At 41.8% G+C, this 19,937-nt stretch overlaps 2 protein-coding genes across 14 annotated transcripts in view; one reads left to right on the top strand and one right to left on the bottom strand.

The window, feature by feature from the left end:
- Tdrd5 (tudor domain containing 5) overlaps window positions 1–15,237 on the bottom strand; it is an 83,149-nt gene extending 67,912 nt beyond the window's left edge. For 7 of the 11 annotated variants that reach the window (XM_078022387.1, XM_078022393.1, XM_078022391.1 and 4 more), the window contains exons 1-5: window positions 15,018–15,237; window positions 5,558–5,699; window positions 4,436–4,673; window positions 3,397–3,801; window positions 1,894–2,087 (exon numbers count right to left, since the gene is read on the bottom strand). In XM_078022387.1, coding sequence (XP_077878513.1) covers window positions 1,894–2,087; window positions 3,397–3,801; window positions 4,436–4,667 — 831 coding nt within the window. In that variant the 5' untranslated portion in view covers window positions 4,668–4,673; window positions 5,558–5,699; window positions 15,018–15,237. Of the gene's footprint in view, window positions 1–1,893; window positions 2,088–3,396; window positions 3,802–4,435; window positions 4,674–5,122; window positions 5,263–5,557; window positions 6,779–15,017 lie in introns of those variants that run through there. The other 4 variants (XM_078022388.1, XM_078022389.1, XM_040278325.2 and 1 more) reach the window with 4 other exon arrangements.
- The window catches only part of Nphs2 (NPHS2 stomatin family member, podocin), a 34,750-nt gene continuing 19,286 nt past the window's right edge, over window positions 4,474–19,937 (top strand). The window contains exons 1-2 of one of the 3 annotated variants that reach the window (XM_078022398.1): window positions 4,474–4,537; window positions 19,636–19,739. In XM_078022398.1, coding sequence (XP_077878524.1) covers window positions 4,489–4,537; window positions 19,636–19,739 — 153 coding nt within the window. In that variant the 5' untranslated portion in view covers window positions 4,474–4,488. Of the gene's footprint in view, window positions 4,538–15,333; window positions 15,717–19,635; window positions 19,740–19,937 lie in introns of those variants that run through there. The other 2 variants (XM_078022397.1, XM_005319753.4) reach the window with 2 other exon arrangements.

Below are 19,937 nucleotides of genomic sequence, written 5' to 3'. Positions count from 1 at the left end.
ATGGGGCTGGGGATGTGGCTCAAGAGGTAGCACGCTCGCCTGGCAAGCATGGGGCGCTGGGTTCAATCCTCAGCACCACATAAAAATAAAGATGTTGTGTCCACCGAAAACCAAAATAAAAATTTTTTTTAATTCTCTCTGTCTTTAAAAAAATAATAATGAATGCTGAAAATCCTAAGCCATTCACTAAAAATATAGAAGAGGCATAGCTAATAAATACCAAAGATAGAGTGGAACCATAAAAAATAATTAGGATCAAGGCAAGGATATCCCCTCTCTCACCACTGCTTCAACATCCTATCACAAGTCCCAACAAGACAAGAAAATAGAAAGCATATAGACCAGGAAGGAATAAAATAGTCTTTGTTCACAAACAACAGCATCACTTACATAGACAATCTAAAAGAATAAAAATCCTGTCTGGGTCTAATAAACAATTACAGCTGAGTTGTAGGATACAGGTTAATGAGCAGAAGTCAATCACAGCAACAAATGGGGCAATTCATGAGGAACACACAGCAATCCTAAATGTGCATGCAACTAAGGGGGACTTGCAATCCCCAATGCAAAAGCTGGCCAAACTCAAAGGTAAAACAAATCCACAACTGTATTTAAATATCTTGATGCTCTTCCCTCAGTAACTCATGAAAAGATTTGACATACAGTTATGAAAAAATTCTCAGAAACCAGGAACAAGCAATAGGAGAGAATTTCTTCAACTCAATGGAGAATTTATTTTTTTAAACTACAATTTACATCATAGTTAATGAAGACTAAATACTTTTCCCCTACAGGTAGGAACAAAGCATGAATTTCTACTACCATCAGTTCTATTCATATACATAAGAGAGGCTGGCTTAAGGAGAAAAAGGAAGAAAAGAAACAAACCATCCTTCCTCCCAGATGACATGATAATCTGTGAAGAAAATCCCCACTCTACAAAATATCTACTAAAATGATTTGAACAATCAAAATGAGTTTAACAAGTAATTGATTTAAAAAAAAATCACAGAATACAAGGTCAATATACTAAAAAGATACAATTGATTTTCTACATGTTAGCAATGATTAATTTGAAAATACCACTCATGCTTGCATAAAAAATACAAAAAATTGCCGGACACTGTGGTATACGCCTATAATCCTAGCATCTTGGGAGGCTGAGGCAGGAGGATCACAAGTGTTTCAAAGCCAGCCTCAGCAAAAGCAAGGCACTAAACAATTCAATGAGACCCTGTCTCTAAATAAAAATACAAAATAGAGCTTGGGGATGTGTCCCCGAGTTCAATCCCCCCAAAAATATTAAAGATAAGTTTAATAAAATATATGCAGGCCTTGTGCACTGTGTACTATAAAATTTGCTGAGAGAATTTAAAGACCTAAATAAATTATGGGATACACCATACTTTTAGTAGATTCAATGTTGTAAAGATGTCACTTTCCCCAAAATTTGTCTCCAGTGTAATTCTAACAGGACTATTTTTGGTAAAAAATGACAAGCCGATTTATATAAAATTAAAAGTATACGAGAATACAGAATAGTCAAAGCAATTCTGAAGATGAATAAAGTTGTAGGACTCAAACATTATTTCAGGATATTATAAGCCTACAGTAATCAATTCAGTACAGTACTGGCAAAAAGATATGTATCTATGTGGACCAGAACAAATTTCCAAAACATATATATATGTTTGGTCAACTGCAGAAAACAGTAAAAACCAGAATTAATAAAACTATTACTCTTTTCTCACTGTCACCTCTCATTTATTACTAAATTAATAGAACCATAGGAAACAGTGAAAATTAAAATAAGTGAATGACTTCAATTTTTAAAAGGTCAGCTTTTTCATCACATTTTCTGTGTATTCCTGTCTCCAAACTCAGATATCTCACCTGGTTTAATTTTTCAGTGTGATTCAGCCTTGAAGTCTCCACTGCATTGAACGTGGAAGTCTTGTCCATGTTCAGTATTTGCTTTGGAGGTTCCATGTTTGAAGTGTGTTGTGAAAAGCGTGGCTTTGCCACCACGCAGCCTGTAGAATATGACCCATGTTGTTTCATTCTAAATGGCTGGGTAAAAATTTTTCCTTTTGTGAATAACAGAAGAAAAAAAAATTGTCACTAGCAATTTCTGGTGTGTATATATTAAAAATTACTGTGAGTTAACTGCCCTCAGCTTAAAGCAAAAATAAGGAAAGCCTACATTTTTATAGTAAGCCAATAAAACTTACCTACAATACATAATTAGTAATCAATAGGAAAAAAACAGGAAATCATAAGGACATTACCTAAAAGGTTGGGACAATAACCACTTAAGATCACCTGAATATAATAGAGAAGCAGGATTTGATAAGAGAAAAACCTAAAAAGCTGTATCTTGTTAGACCAAAAAAATCTCCAATGAAGGAGTGTGCTTAGAACTAAGATTCAAACTGGGTATCCAGAGTATGGGAAGAGGAGAGGAAAAGCCATAGAAGAAAGAATAGCATTCTAGAGCATAAGCTTTTTCTTCAATATTTATGGGAAGGAGGAATACCACCAGGGAAGTATATTCTGCTGTACAATATGAAAGATATATCACTGGAAATCACCACAGCCTAGCTCTTTCTTGACCCCAAGATCAACTTCATCAAATAAACCAATTACTTCCAAGATATCCTGAAAGGAAAAATGGACCATAGATGGAGAACGTGACAATCCAATCCCAGGAAAGGCTATCCATCCCCACTATGCAATAAATTGGTAAACTGCTTTATCCAGTGTAACCTCGTCTCCTATGTTTATACACCTCAATCTAATTTCCCTAAGTCTTAATGCCTCAAGAACACTAAGGTTGAGGGCTAGACCTGAAACACTCAGTAGCCTTCAGAACTTTCCCTGACCACAGCACATCCTCATATATTCAAACTATTATCCACCACCATTTAAATGATGTTTCATAAACTCATGACATTCTCAGTTTCACCCACACTAATTTAAATGCAAACTTTAGGATGGGGACACTGGGACAGGCATAGAATTCTCCAAAACAGGTTGCCCCTCCACTCAGTGGATACATTCCATACTGTCCAGGTTTAGGGAGATATAAGAATAATCACGTTAGTTTTGAGCCTTCAGCTAAAACTTATTACAATCTTACTAAATGCTAGGCTCTTTACAGACATGTAAGGTCTTCAGCACAACTCCAAGTGGCAAGTATTATTATTTCTATTTTAAGGGTGAGGAAACTAGAGTTTAGACGAGTAAGTAACTTGCCCCGCACTCAGTTTGCAAGTGGCAGGGCCAGATTTCAACTTTGATATACTCATGGAGCTTAGCAATTACCCATCTGTGTATGGAAGGATTGCTCCAAGATTTGCTCATCCACAATACAATTATGTATGCTAACATGCTTACCTGCCGGCCATCCTCTCTGCTTTTCCACAGATATGCTTTTCTTTAGCTTCAACAAAGAACCTGCTCTAGTCTGCTCTACAGAAATGACATCTGAAGCTGCATTCAGCACTTCGAACATTGAGAGGAATCCATATTGCACATACTGAAACGATCGACCAAATCGCTTGGCAAATGCCTTTTCAAAATCAGAAAGGAGAACAGGAGATAACGCCAAGAGGTCTTTCAGCTCACTCTTCACAACAGCTGGAAGAATAGGGGTCACCCTTCCTCGGTAAGGCACTCGACCAGAGCTTGTCCCAGAGCAAACAGTAGCCCTTCCCTTTGGCATGGAGCTTCGAACCTTATGGCTGCTCCTCTGCTTTGCAACTAAACTTGCAATTCCTTTGGTAGATTCATCTGGAATGGCTAGGGAAATGTGGGAAAAAGAAATCATGGTGTAGATTAAAAAAAAAAAAAAACCTAAAGTATGCCCTTTTTTTTTTTTTTTTTGCTTATGTAAACAACTCTGAGGGCTCCAAGCAGCTGTTTATCCAGGTAGAGCACAATAAACAGGAAAGAAGCCTGTGGTTCTTCCATTTCTTGCATTCTGGGGAACAGCTTGTTAGTTCCTCTATTGGAGGACGGTATGAAAACCCAATCTATCATCATTACTGCTGATTAACCCCTGGAAGATTTTAAAATCTTGGAATGAAGAGCCAAGTTCCTTATAATGATGCTTTGTGTGCCTCATGGAAGTTAAAATAAAGTTTTTGTAATAAGAAGTTCCCATGGTTATGTTTCTCCTAACTTCAGGTGCAACAACTTTAACTCATGCAAAACTGTGGGTTTTGTGAAAGCACCATTTTCCTGGGGACAGTTTCTTAATTCTGATCAAGTTCTCACTTTGTCTCAAAGGCACCTGTGATTCCTCCCCGCTATTCCACCCGAAATTCAGATTCAATGCCTGGGACGCTGGATAACTGCAGATGTAGAACAATTCTATACTAAGTGGTTATTTTTAATTACAAAGTTTACAAATTTCCAAAAATCTTAAACCTACCTTTCAGTATTACTGTACCATCCCCGCAGGGACAGACACTAACCACATCAGGCATGTCCAGCACCAGCTCCATAGTGGACCGATACCCAAGGATTCGGAGCGGTAAGTGGTTGCCAACCATCAAAAGGTACTCTTTTTCCAACTGCTGTGGAGTCAAACCATCTTTGGTGGAAATAAGAAGTGACCTTATTTCTTTCCTGAGGCATTCTTGTATCCGTTCTTGTTCCGACATTGTACCCTATAGAATTTAAGACAGAAAGCTGCTTATGAGGAAAAACTGGCAAACTCATGAAAATTTTATTATCATCATCATCATCATCATCGACTAGTAGTGGGATATAAACCACCGAGATGCGAGTTGAGGGTGTTCTGGGCTCGTGCACCACAAACTCCACACTCAGTTCAAACCCTGAAAACTCAAGCTGTGTTGAAGAACCCACGTGGGAATCCAGGCGCCACCGCCAGGGGCCAGTGCGAGAAGTCGCAGCCCGGCTCGGTCGTGGTTTGCCGAAGCGCTACCTCGGGTTCCGGGGGTGTGGTCCTCCGCTGCACACCTCGTACCAGACGGACCCAGGACTGTTGGGACCGGGGCCGGGGACTGGGCACGCGCAGTTCGGTCCTCGACGTGCGCACGACACACTCCGTCCCTCCGGAGCCAACTCCGGGAAAGCTCCCGCTCCCTCTTACCTCAAGCCAACGACCTATCTCCGCCCGCCTCCTCCCTCTCCGCCCGGGCGGCGGCGACGGCGGCGGGTCCCTTCCCTGCCCCAACGTCCCTCACTGCCGCTAGCGGGACTACGGTGTCGACTTTCCACCTGCCCGACGGCTTTCCGCGACGCGGAGCGGCAGATGGTGCCCCACTGTGGCCGGCGCTGCCGTTGCGGCTGCGGGAGTCGAAGGCGCTCGCCGGCGGGCCGCGGGGGAACCGCGCCTGCGCGACGGGGCGGGGGCGGCCGGGCGCGCCGCGTTCCAGCCCGAGGGCGCGCGGCGGGTGGGACGGTTGGGCGGGACGGCCCCCACAGGACGGCCACTCCAGGCCTGGCCTGGGGCCCATCCCGGGTGCGGGGCTGCTGGCCGCACTCCAAGGCGGCCTGGGGGCCTTGCGGGGTCGCCCGCGCCTACCTCCTCCGACGCGGTTCGAAGACACGAAGCGGGTTCGCGGCGCGTGGACCTCTCTAAGCACGTCCCGTGCGGGGCGGAGCAGCCCCGAGGCCAGGCGGGGAGAGGCCGCGTGGTTCTTAACCGGGGTCCGCCTCAGGCGCACCTGTGGAGTTATTAGTGGAAAGAGGGATGCCCAGGGCTGAGCTGCAGAGATTCCCTGCAGTAGGCCCAGGTTTAATTGGGGTGGGGGTGGGGTGTCACTGACAGTCCTTGTTCTTGGCTGAGAATTACTGCGGAGCTCCAAGAAGCGACTTTAGATCCTTGGAGAGAGAAGTGAGTGAACACTCCAGGTGCCACTGGAGATTAGAATGGAGAGACTGAAGAAAAGAATATATTTGGACGGTTTGTTGTTATCTGCGGAATAAGCCAAGAGTTACAAGATCCATGAAGACCAGAACACAGTTTATAGAGAAGCATCAAGACTTTTCCTTAAAATGTACAAAGAAACAAGTTAAACCCAAGAGACCTGAACACACACGTTCTGCCTAACCCCATGACATACACAGTTTTTAAAGCCCAACGAACCAGGAATATTGAGGATCCCTGAAAGACAGGAAATAAACAAGATTTATAACTGGTTTATAGCAGAGTTACAGGACTAATTAGTAAATTAAGAAACAGGGAAAAATTATAAGATTTTGAAGATGGGCCCAGCCATTGCAACATTTGAATGACGTAAGTTACACAAACAAGAACAGAATGGGGATGCTATGATGTATAATTATAATGCACCAATTTAAAAATGAGGGGGGGGGGAAGAATGGTAGTGAGCATTGTGGAGTTAAAAGGAGATGTCCCAGATTTGAACAGAAACACATCTTCAGATTTTAAGGGACAACTCAGTCCTTACAATACCTACTTTTCAAAGATCCCATTTTAGACAGCCTAGGAGAAAGAGAATCAACAGATTTTTATTTTTTTTTAACATAGAAATAGGTTATCTAGAAAGCAGTGGAAAATAAATTACCATTGGATTTTTCAAGGGAGCAGTACCTTCAAAGCTAAACCTGGAACCCTTAACCCAGTCAAATCAGCATTAAAGTGGGGGGAAAAGTAGAACCATTCTCAGTCATGCCAAGTTTCAGAAAATTTATCTCACTGAATGACTTGAGAATGACTATTGATAAATGAACAATGAATTGAAAAAAAGATATCCCAGATTTTTATCCCCAATTACCTGAGATAAAAGGTAAGAGATATAGATATATTTTTTATGTATTATATAAGTTTCTTCCCAATAACTGAGAAAGGTGTAATTGTGATCCCCACGTTAAATATACATACATGAATAGGGATATAAGAACAGACAATAGACAATAAAAACATTAGACAATAAAAACATCAGACAATAAAAACAAAAATTTTGAATCAAAAAGTTATAATTGTGTTGACAGAAAATAACTGCCTTAAGGAAGTTTTTAAAAATGGCTTATTCTAAGCCAAATATGAGAGATCATCACAAGGGAACACAAATTCAAGTTACCAGAACAACATGTTTTCTCTGTAGAATAAGTTAAATGAGCTTTTGTACTCACAAGAGAAAGTAGTTGGGGTCATCAACTTTAAAGAGGTAGGGAAACCTATAGGATTCAGATGTTTAACAAGGCTAGCAAATCTTTTACAGAATTCAGATGTATCACATTCTTAGCTTTAGGATCAGTGGAGGCTTGAACTCCCCCAAAGTTAATATACTTATACTCCAAGCATTTTACCTAGAAATTAAAAGAAACTAAAGATAACCCTACATAAGGACGGCTCTTGATCCATCTTTCTATAATTACATATTTTATTTTTTAAAGAGAGAGAATTTTTTTTAGTATTTATTTTTTAGTTTTCGGTGGACACAGCATCTTTGTTTGTATGTGGTGCTGAGGATCGAACCCGGGCCACACGCATGCCAGGCAAGCTTGAGCCACATCCCCAGCCCTATAATTACATATTTTAACCAACACTGAACAGTCTGCAGTCTCTTGAATATAGAGATGTGGCTTCTTTGGAGAACTTTAGTTTACAGGTCATAATATTTTTAAAAGAGACAGATTTTTAAAAAGATATGATGGAACTAAATCCCAGATCAACAATTGCAAACCAAGTACCAGGAGCTGTTTGAAGTTGCTTCATTAAGAAGAAGCATGCCCATTTGAAAAGTGGCTAGAATTGGAACCACAGCTTGACTGAGTTTACAGTGAAGTAAGTGGATGGCAATGAGGTGGGAACCATCATAGTAACATCTTTCCTCTGGTGGTAGCACTTGCTTATACAGTTCTCTAGGGATGTGGCATTGCTTTTGATGTATGGTTCTGGCACCCCAGTTGATACTTCCTTTCAGAACAGCCGTTACTCTACAAGTGTACCAATGTAGGAATTCAGCCAGTTGCTACATTTATTTATTCCAGCTATTGGCTTGGCAGCCAGGGTCCAGTACCACAGGATGAATTTATACCCTCACTACCCAATCCCTATAAACTAGCCCCTACAAGCTCAAAATCTTGATGGCAAAATGTGACATTTTAGGTCCCAGAAATTAGCATTCCTTAGAATTAGCAAGTGGTGGTCACTAAAAAGTTTGGGTATTTTCTTTTCTCTTGAATAGCTATCCACAAGGGACTGCAAGGCCTTTGAGGAAAGTTTGTTGTCTTAGGTACAGGATTTTGCCCACATCCTTTTCCAAGACTATCTGGGCTATATCCAAAAAAGCTATGGGTTTGGTGTCTGATTTAGTACCAGTAATGAAGTGAAAGGCGCTCTCTCCAGCTTATGGGAGGCCTCTGTTCCCTAGATCTAGAATTGTTTTGTTGGCTTGTTTATTTTTTCTGTCATATAAATCAAAATGACTTCTTAGGTTGTTTATTCCTTGGGTGTTTACAATTAACTAACTACAAACAACCAGAGAGCTCTGTGGATCAGACCAATGTGTCCCCCTGCCCTCCATCTCTTACAACAACCAGAGGTTACTTTTCCTCCAGTAATTAGCTGCCTGCACCTGGTCTCCTCCCAGCCCTGCTTGCAACTAGGAGAATATTTCAATTGCAGCTGCTCCCACCAGCATTCTTGCCTAAGAAAAGGCAGGACCTTTTTGTGTTTCTGTGTCCATTAAGGCTTCTGGAGTTTTGATAAGCTCCTTATGACAAGGATGAGAGGATCTTTTGAAGAACATGGTGAAGGAGTGGTCAGAGACGCACATGAAAGTCAGTCCAGCATTCCTGCCACCCAAGTTTTTCAACTTTGTGCCCAATATGGGGCCATTTGATGTCCTTATTCAAGTCCCTTTTCACAGCAGTTACTCCATGCCTTTGCCACCACTCTTGTTCCACTGCTGCCCCACCATTAGAAAATGGCTGTGCTCCCACAGAGGCTCTCATAATGACTCCCCTTGACTCCAGTCCAGGCCTATAAATCTTCCCGTCCTTCCTTTTGGTCTCAGTGGGTGAGGGAGTCATCCATCCTATTTTTGATCCCATCCCCCAACACCTCTAGACCACGAACCTTGTCCTTTGGTCATTATTACACAATCATGGATGTTCAACATCCCTTTACAGTCCTGCAACATAAAATTATGCTCTGATCCTTTTTATCTTATACACAGACATGCAGAGAGGGAGAGGGAGGGAGGGAGAGAGGGAGGGAGGGAGGGAGGGAGAGAGAGAGAGAGAGAGAGAGAGAGAGAGAGAGAGAGAGAGAGAGAAAGAGAGAAACACTTCCTTGACCTATATCCCCTCTTTCTCCTCTCCCTGGCCAAATCCTTGAAAAGCAGTCCAAACTCAGTTTTTTCCACTTTTCCCTCCATTACCACTTAATACAAAGCAATGAGTCTGCTATTTAGGGCATCTTTCTGAAGTTTTACCAAAATCAACGACAAATCTTCTCACTGGCCAATCACATGGACTTTTCAATCTTTGATTTCTGCTGTTCACTCTTGCAAAATCTCTCCTCTGGTGGTTTCTATGATGATGCCATATGGACTTTGCTCCCAGCTTTCTATCCTGTTTCCTACTTCTGCTGCTCCATTAAATGCACATGTACATTTAATTGAGGATCTGTCTTTAGCTCTTCTTTTTACTCCTCCCCCTCTTTCTGGGTGACCTTTTCACCGTTTTAGCTTTGGCTGGTGCCTTCCAAAAGACATGTTCTTTCAAGAAACAAATGCCTTTTAGTTCCTACTGTGTGCCAGATGTGATCCTAGTGAGGTAGGACAGAGGAAAGGCTAGGTACAAAGGAGACCATCAGGAAAGGGAAAAAGAAAACTGTACCTTTAAATCTGGGAGCTCCATAACCACTGTGACCTTTACAACAAAAACAAGTTTGATTTTCTCCAGACACAAAGCCCTTGAATTCTATAGAATCCTGAATCCAGGTTAGTAATGCCTACATACACTGCTAGCTTATACAATGTATTTTCTTTACACTAACTAAAGCAAAGGGAAAATATTGTTAGAGACTTATGAGTATATACAAATGCTGTCTATTGACTGGATGATGTTAACCTTCTTTAAGTTCATCCGTTGTAAATTTGTGACTACAAAAATGGTTTTAAAAATTTTACATTGTGCGAACACATCTCTCATTGATGGTAACAAAAGATTTTAACAGCTAATCATTAAAAAAATTTGATTAGGAATTTCATGTAGCCATTCAAACATAAAATTCATATTTGAAGAAACAAAGTCAAGACTATTTTAAATTTTGAAAGTATTTGTATAAACATTTAATCTAACAATATTAAATGCCTAATACTTTCTTAACCCTCACCCATATAATTAAGGGCTGGGGTGTAGCACAGTGGTAGAATGCTTGCCTAACATGTGTGAGGCCCTGGGTTTGATTCCTAGCACTGTAAATAAATAAATTTTATATATATATATATTTTTTTCTCATCAATTTCCATATAGATACTCTTAAGTCCCCTCAAGTTTCCTCCAATATTCCATTTAAATAGTATTATTTTACGTTTGCCATGGTGGGAAAAGACTCTAGGATTGGAAAATATTGGAAGAATATTTTTTTTCTCTCTTCCATAATACTGAAATGGATGAGACAACATAGAATCGTCAGGATCACACAAGCCACTAAGAATAGGAAATATATCTTTAGTGATGGGAACATTTTTTTTTAGTTGTAGTTGGACACAATATCTTTATTTTATTTATTTTTATGTGGTGCTTAGGTTCAAACCCAGCACCTCCCACATGCTGAGCCACAACCCCAGCCACAGGAACAGACATTTTAAATTGAGATATATCAGAGCCACGGCTGGCCAGGGACACTTTTGCATGTGTTGTTCCCAGCTGAAGATGCTACAGCCTCAGTTGGCAGTTGGTGAAAGTTTTAGGATCTGGGCTACAGAAACACCATCTATCTGAGCTTCAGAGACCCAAAAATCTAGTGCTTTACTGAATGTTTCCAGATAGACATCCTGTAGACACTGCTAGCTACTCAGTACATCTGAAACTGAATTTATGTGCCCACCTACCCTTAAACAAAATTCCTTACCTCTCTTGTATTCCCTCTGTTGGATGTTAGCCCTGTTCACCAGTTACTTTGACTGCAGTCCCACAAGTCAGCACCTTTTCCTCTTAAACCCATCCTCCCTCTCATCCGGATTACCACAAGAATGTTCTTTTTGGTCTCTCTGGCTCCACTTGCATTTCCATTCAACTTCACCTTGTCCACAACATTACTCTAATTACAAATCCAACCATATTGTTCCTTTCTTAAAATGCTTCAATGACTTCTTTTGCCTATAAGATAAAATCAAAATTTCTTACATGGTGTAAAAAGCTTTTCATTTCTTGGACTGCCTACCACCGTTCTCTTTCACCAATCTGTCAAGCCACTGATTCACTAGCCATTTGCCTGGTATTGTCTTTTGTTCTGATCCCTCTGACTGGAAGGCCCAGCTCTCAAAGTTCAGGGTCACCCCCACATCTCTTAATATGACCCAAACTGGACCTCCTCTGAATCCATTCAGGTAGAACTACCAATTTCTTCCTTTGTGGATTCACAGTACAGTATAGATCAGAAGTTCTCAACCAGGAGCCATTTTGATCCCACAAGACACATGGCAATGGCTGGAGACAATTTTGGTGGTCATACATTAGTAGCTGTGAGGTGCTACAGGCATCTAATGGGAGGCTAAGGATGCTGCTAAAGATGCTACACTGCACAGGGTGGTCCCCACAATAGTGAATCATCTGGCTCAAAATGTCCATAAGAGAAACCTTGATACATCCTCTCTATCACTAAGTGGACAACACATTCTTGCACCTAACTGTTTACATATGTCTCTCCCTGTGAGTTCTTGGAGGGCAGGCAGAATTTCTTTCATCTAGACCTCAGCAATGAGCATTGCTAACCATGAAGGAAATGTTTGCTAAGTAACTGTAGGGTGAATTAATGAGAAAAGTCAAGTAAGTTTTATCTCACCACTTTATCCAATACCTGCCTCTCCAGGAAAAGGGAGCAAGAATTTAGGATGCTGCGGGTAGGTTAGTTAGGGGGAAATGGATCTGCCAAAGAAGCAGCAGTTATATCTAAGGATGAAGCCTCAGTCTTTCTCAAGCCCTCTATCCCCTCATGAGCTGCATTCCATAACCCCATGATTCTGTTTATTCTGTTCCTTAGAGAGAGGTCCTGCTAAAAATTGGTGCTACCACTATGGAAAGCAATAAGGAGATTCTTTAGAAAATTTGGAATGGGATCACTATTTGTCCTAGTTATCCCATTTCTTGGCATATACCCAAAGGACTTAAAAATCAGCATATTACTATAGTGAAATGGCTATATCAATGTTCATGGCAGCTCAATTCACAATAGTTAAGCTATAGAACCAACCTAGATGCCCTTCAACAGATGAATGGATAAAGAAATTGTGGTAAATATACACAATGAAATATTACTCAGCCTTAAAGAAGAATTAAATTATGGCATTTGCTCATTAATGGATGGAACTGGAGTATGCTAAGTGAAATAAGTCAATCCCAAACAACCAAAGGCTGAATGTTTTCTCTGATATGTGGATGCTAATTCACAATAAGAGCGGGGGGGGGGGGATAATAAATGTATTTTAGACTAGACAGAGGGGAGGAAGAAAGGGGAGGGTGCATGGGGGTAAGAATGATAGTAGAATGAATTGGACATTATTACCTTATATGTATATATGATTACATGACCTGTGTAACTCTACATTATGTAACACCAGATGAATGAGAAGTTATGCTCAATTTATGTATGATGTGTCAAAATGCATTCTACTGAGAGATGTCCTAAACCCAGACCATTTCTAGGCTAGCACCTTGCATCAGGCCCTCAGCAACATCACTTTCCTAGAACATCACTCTGCTCTCCTAGTTGGTCTCTCTTCTGTCTATAGATTGAGAAAGTCAAATTTAACAAATCCTTATGGGTTTCAGCTCTAAAATAATAAGTGCAATTTTATCTAGTGCCAACAAATTCTAGTATTTTCATTAAATTATCCAAATAAATCAATATTCATTCTTGCTTATCATTATGGATATAATATTTCAAAGTGAAATGGGGTAAGTATAATGATTTAGAAAATCTTGCAATCTTCCTTGACCTTTCATCTTGGAAACAAACTCCTAAGTCAACAATGTTAATTAGTCCTCCCCTTCTTTTAGTACTACAGATGTCAATCTCTTAACACATCTAAACAAGGAGTAAATTATTAAGGGTTGAAAAATGTGCACATAGAATATTTTCAGCAAAGGGATAAGCAACACTTCCAATTAAAAAGGAAGCTAAAAGAAAACAGCAGTGTGACCATAAGGACAGAGGAGGCCAGTCTGCTGGGCACATGGGCTGACTCAGCACTCCCTCCCAACTCCTCCACCTTCCAGAGATGCTATGTTGGCCTTTTTACCATGGAATGTGATGCCTTTTCTCAGATATTTGTCATGTTTATTTATAATCCCAACAAACTTGTGAGCAGGTGCTTACATTGCTCTAGATATGGATATAGAAAATGAAGTAATAATTATATAATTTGTCAGAAGTCCATGGAGTAAAGAGGATTGATACTAAGTGCCTAGCAGGGCACATTTTCACAGTTTCTCCTGTAAGTTTCTCTGTCTTATTTGGAGACTATCATTTGGTCATTTCCCTGCTCATTCTTGAGTAAAAATTGAGGTGCAATTTTTGGTGTAAGAGTCTATAGCTAGAGGTCTAGATCAAATTATTTTGTGACAGAATCAAAGGCTAAGAAAAAAATCAACAAGTGCCACAAATATTGTTACATGGGCTGGGGATGAAGCTCAGTGGTAGAGCATTTGCTTAGTATACCTGAGACCCTGGGTTCAATCTACATCACAGCCAAAAAATTAAAACAAAACAAAACAAAATTCGTGCTTTTCCGAATAGTGAAATTTCTATAGTATGATGAAGAAACTATCTATGTTTAATAGCAAATATTAACTTGGAGAAATACTAAATAATTATAATCATTTTTCCTTTGTGGGCCAAATGTAGCCTCAGAGTTTTTCTCAATGTAGCATCTGGACAAGAACTATTATTTGAGATCAGCACTTGAGAGGTAGTCCATGCAATAATCAGATTCAGAGAGTAAAACAAACAAACAAAACAAAAACCTAAATTATTTTGTTACTAAATATTTAATTACTGTATTCCCAACAGCCTAACTTGGACCAGAGGAGGAAAGTAGTGGGACAGATTTTCCAGATCTGTCTGACTTACTTTAGATCTTCATTCTTTAACAATGTTTTTGAGAAAGAAAAAGCTATCACTATGTGAGCTCAAAAAAACATTGAAAAATAAGAATAAATGAATATTATTTCTATTAGCATAGGATCTGAGCTACTTGAGAAGAATCCTAAATCTTGCTTGAAGGGTTATTTAGACCACCCACCCACCCATGAGAAGCAAATAATTAATGGAGTAAAAGAGAAATAAATCTCCTGGATATTTCAAGTTCCTCCAAAGCAGGTGGAACTGCCCCCCCCCCAAATTTCCTGTTGAAAGCAGTGTGGCCAGTAAACCTCGGAAAAGCAGAACTTCAAGGAAGCATGGAAATAGGGCCTAGACAGAGACAAAAGAGACCCTTTCCTACAAAACAGAAATTAAAACGGATCCCTTCCCTTCTGCGATTCAAGAAGCATTATATCACCAACAGGATTATGCATTAATAAAAATAAATAAGAGAGATATGAGGCGTGGAGCCGCATACCAGTAATCCCAGCTGCTAGGGAAACTGAGGTGGAAGGATTGCAATTATAGGCCAGCCTCAGAGATTTAGCAAAATTTAAAAGGGGAGGGGTGCTGGAGTCGTAGGTGAGTGGTAGAGGCCCCTGGGTTCAATTCCCAGTACTGAAAAATGAGAAATCAGAGACAGACACACACGCTGTGAATTCTCAAAGAAGGAAGGCACTTGAGAAGTGCCTAATTTTACCTTAAAGTCACCCTAATTTGATGACTGAAACTCCAGCGTTACCTAGGACCACAAACCCTGTTTCATACCGTCTTCACAAGTCAAAGCAGAGCGCCCTCGGCCCTTCAGCAATCTGAGGGCTCGGAGGGCCCCGGCGACTGCATCTCTGCAGCTCAGACCCTCCTCTGCGACGCAGGCTTGGAGCCACCGCGGCCCCAACGCGTCAGCGTGGCACCCAGGCTTGGGGGTGGGCAGCAGCGGTCGGGGTTCCAGGTGGGCGGAGCCCCGCCCCAGGACCCTCGCCCCGCCCACCTCTCGGGGTGTCTTTAGGGCCAGCGCTCGCCGCCCAGTCCACCCACTCCACCAGCGACTCCGGGGGTGACTCGGAAGGACCGCGCTCGCTCTCGGGGCGTCCGCCACGGCCCCACGAGCACTCCGCCGACGTGAGGATGGAGAGGAGGGCACGCAGCTCCTCCAGAGAGGCCCCCAGGCGAGGCGGCGGGCCCACCCCCAAGGAGAGCAAGAGGGCAAAGGGCGAGAGGGGCGGCGGCCGCGGGCGGCGGGATGGCAGGTCCGAGCGGCGGAGCCCCGGGCGCGCGGGGAGCCCAGAGGAACCCCGAGCGCCCGCCGCCACCGTGGTGGACGTGGACGAGGTCCGGGGCTCCGGTGAGGAAGGCACCGAGGTGGTGGCGCTGCTGGAGAGCGAGCGGCTGGAGGAAGGTATTGAGGTGCAGGTCGGGCATCCGGGAGGAAAGCCGGCTTTCCAAGTGGTACCCAAAGGATGTCAGATAAGGTGAAATGTTACCCCAGTGAAAACCATCAAACCAGAGCAGATTGTTGAAAGCTGGGGTTTCCAGGAAATGAAAGGTGTGCATTAGGCACCCAGCACCCCCCCCAAAAGATGGAGACCAAAGTGCATCAGAAGAAATAAAAATAGCAACATCATCCAGGTACCTGCTGATCTCAGGGGGCAGAAAGGGATGGGAAGTTGGAGGGAGTGTGGCCCAGGTTGGGGACCAATTGACAGGCAAAGGAACAATGAAGTTGGTTTTTGTGGTCACAGAAGGGCAAATGGGCACCTGATATAAATAAAAATGTATCTGAGCCTTGGTTCTGAGCAACTATGGCTTATTTTCCTCCCCTCAGTCTTATGTAAAAGCATTTTAAACTTTCTTTGGGATGATCATTCTTTCTGAAAGGCATCGCCTTCTCTACTTGCATCGCCAAGTAGAGAAGAGCCAGACCGGAGTTGAAATCAGCTCCACAGCTTGCTAGCCACGTTATATAGGAAGGGCCTCCACCATGGATCAGATAATCCCAATTCCTGCCTTAGAGGCAGTTGTGAGGGTAAAATGAGCAAAAGCTCCCACTTTGCACAAAGCCTAGAACAAAGAACATGATCAGTTTCAGCTGAATCCTTGCAAGCTAAAAGAGAGGAACATCAGATCAAAGGAGGGAATGCAAACAAAGGTGTTCCTTTTCCCTTCTGTAGAGAAAGCAAATCTTAGGAACAAATTTAACTACAGCCAATCCTTTTCATAATGAATGGGAAAAAAATTCATTATACCTTAAGCAGTAGGATGACAGATGTTTAAAGGGAAGCAAATGAAGAATAGCATGTAATCTTTTTTTAATATTTAATTTTTAGTTGTACGCAATACCTTTATTTTGTTTATTTATTTTTATGTGGTGCTGAGGATTGAACCCAGGGCCTCACATGTGCTAGGTGAGCGCTCTACCACTGAGCCACAACCCCAGCCCAGCATGTAATCTTATATTGTGTAGCAGATCATATTAGAGGGGTAGGCAAGGAAGGGAGCACCCATTTATGGAGCCCTTTCTATGTACCAAGCACACCTGGGTGTTTTACTTTACTTATTTAGTCCTTCATTATCCTCTTAGCACAGTTGAGGAAACATGCTTTGTGAAATTAAATATCTTGCCCAAAATCTATAGCTGGAGCCTGGGGCAGTGGCATGTGTAATCCCAGCTACTTGTGAGGCTGAGGAAGAAGGATCAGATGTTTGAGGCCAACCTGGACAATATAACTAGACCCTGTCTCAAAATAAAAAAGGAGTGGGCATATAGCTCAGCAGTAGAGCCATTGCCTAGCCTGCATGAGGCCCTGAGTTCAATCCCCAGTAACACACACCACACACACACACACACCCTAATAGCTGGGAAGTGGAACAGCTAGACTTCTAGAATAAGGCCTTTTGGCTGAAGTACCCTCCTTCACATAGCCTGCTCTTGGTTTCTGATCATGTCCCAGCACTCAAACTGACTAGCTATGGTTTTAAGCAGGTTGATTCACCTTGTGGGCCTTAGTCTCACCAATAAGAAAGTGGCTAGAGCAGAAGATCCCAAGCAGTGAGAGAGAAAGACCACTAAAGATGAGGCAGCCCTTGCCTGAGAGGTGTTTGTGGGAACAGGGCGCAGCATTCCTCTCTCTTCTGACTTAGCACCTCACTCCAAAGGCAGACTTCTTGGGACTTGAGGGAATTGAAAAGGGGTGTCACCTTACCACAACTGGGTATTCTCAGGATATGTCTAAAGACTCTTCCTGCTTTAACATGTAATGCTTCCTTATTCACTTAAATCAAACAATTTGGATGTTCAAGCAACTCATTCCAAGAGAAAAATATTTTGTGGATAAAGCTTTGAGTATACAAATTAGTTTTCTATTCACATTCCTAATTACTGAGTGAAGGAACTTTTGAGAACTTTTTTCACTTATAAAACATAATTTTGTTCATATGTGCCTTGATTTTTACTTGTGATAGTTGTGACCACTGGAAACTGAAATGCAATTATAAACTGAAATTCATTTATACAAATATAAACTAAAATGACTATTAGTCATTGCCATTGAAGAATAAGAATATAAAAATTAACAATGTTTATAGAGCAGCATTTTCTAATGTAGGTGATAAATAAGTTCCATAGAACATCAATGAGTGTTCCTTGGAGAAAACATTACCTTGTCAAAGGTTTAGAAACCACTAGAGTAAACAAAGCTAAGAATGATTTTTTACTATAGGGATTCTCATAGCTTCCAGATGTTGATGGACATTGGGAATACCAGGAATGGGATACAGTGCCCAATATTTCTAAATCCATTTGCCCAAAAACTTTCCTTGTGGAGCACACTCTGGGACTGGTATTTTATGGAAAGGTCTTTGGGAATTGCCACACTAGGGCAGATTTGGCATTAGTGCTGGTGCAGCTTGCACATGTGTCCTCTTTAAGTAACTCAGTGAAGACCTTTCCAGACGTGGAATTCAATTTCAAGAAGAACAACTTTTTTTTTTTTTTTTTTAAGAAACTAGTCCCAGGTTGGCCTAGATACCTAGGCTCAAGTGACCCTCCTGCCTCAGCCTCTTTCTGAGCAGCTGGGACCACAGGCATACACCACTGTGCCTAGCTGTGGAATTTGAATTTTTAGCCCTACCAATTAAGTATCCATTTCCTTTTGATCCTTTAAAAATAGGCTTTTTACCATTTGCTCACTTTCAGTCATCTTTAAGTTCTCTGTGGGATTTATTTTAAACATACTTTTTTTTCAGTTGTAGATGGACACAATATCTTTATTTTATTTGTTTACTTTTTTATATGGTGCTGAGGATCAAAGCCAGTGCCTTACACGTGCTAGGCGAGCCCTCTACCACTGAGCCCCAGCCCCAGCTCCTCTCTGTGGGATTTTTAAACTGGCAAATAGTATCCTTTTGGACAGTGTTCTAGTACCTGGAAAATAAAATTCTTTAGATTTCCACAACTCAGACTTACATTACATTTAAATCATTTTCACTATCCACTTCTCCTTCCTTCCTAATTCAACAATGGTTGAGCACCTGCATTGTGTCAGGCACTATTCCAGGCACTGGAGATGCAATGTAAACATGATAGGACCAGAAGAACTTGTGTTCCTGAGGCGGACTTTCCTTGACGCCACTTCACTACCACTCAAGCATCCTGGATGTTCTGCATCCTTCCTTATTGCTTGTTCAAAGACTCTAATGGTCTAATGTCATCCCACACAGGGGATGTTCAAGGACCAGACAGCATCACCTCAATCCAATGAAGGAACTCTAACAAAGGCATTTCAGACATTAGGGCAGATAGTGAGTAGGAAAGTTATTTCATGGAAGGTAAGACTCTGGACACTTTGAATATTGAAACCTGACACACGTTAAGTACAGTTCAGTGTTTTTATGTGAGATTTCATATCTCCCTTACACTGAAATAGATATGAAATCTATTTCATTAGCTAGTTATTGTGCAATATTTACAATATAGCAAACATCCCCATTGTACTGGTAAGGAAACTGAGATTTGAAGAGGTCCTGTGTCCGGCATAAAATTATCTATGGACATGAAATGAGAAAGCCAGAATGGGAACCCATGGTACTCTGGTCCCCTGTACCCCAGTGCCTTTCCAGGAGCCTGTACCACCTTCCACGGGCCCACATGGCTTTCCATGCAGACCCCAGGCCCTGTGAACTCTGACCACCCTGATGTCTGGTTCATTCCAATATTTCCAGCAATGTCTCCAAGCTGCTCTGACTCAATACCAAGGACTAGACTGACAAGTGCTAATCAGTTAAAATGGTGAGGTTTCAATATTTTTTTCTTTCTTTAGGTACCAAGTCCTCTGGTTTAGGGGCCTGTGAGTGGCTTCTTGTCCTTGCCTCCCTGCTCTTCATCATCCTGACATTCCCTTTTTCTATCTGGTTTTGCATAAAGGTGAGTTTCCATGAGGACCCAACAGTTCATTTATTTCCTGGTGCCTCTTTCTGATCATATTGGGTCATGCTCTGTGTTTAGAACTTGCTGCTGGTCCACTGCCATGCCCTCATGCCCACTTGCCCTCCAGAAGGTGGTCCTCTTTCAAGACCTGGCTCAGATGTTACCATGAAGCCTTCCTCGACTCCTCTAGTCTGT

Source organism: Ictidomys tridecemlineatus, chromosome 10 (genome assembly GCF_052094955.1).
Source record: "Ictidomys tridecemlineatus isolate mIctTri1 chromosome 10, mIctTri1.hap1, whole genome shotgun sequence".
NCBI classification, from domain to species: Eukaryota; Metazoa; Chordata; class Mammalia; order Rodentia; family Sciuridae; genus Ictidomys; species Ictidomys tridecemlineatus.
This window is presented reverse-complemented; position numbering and strand designations above follow the sequence as displayed.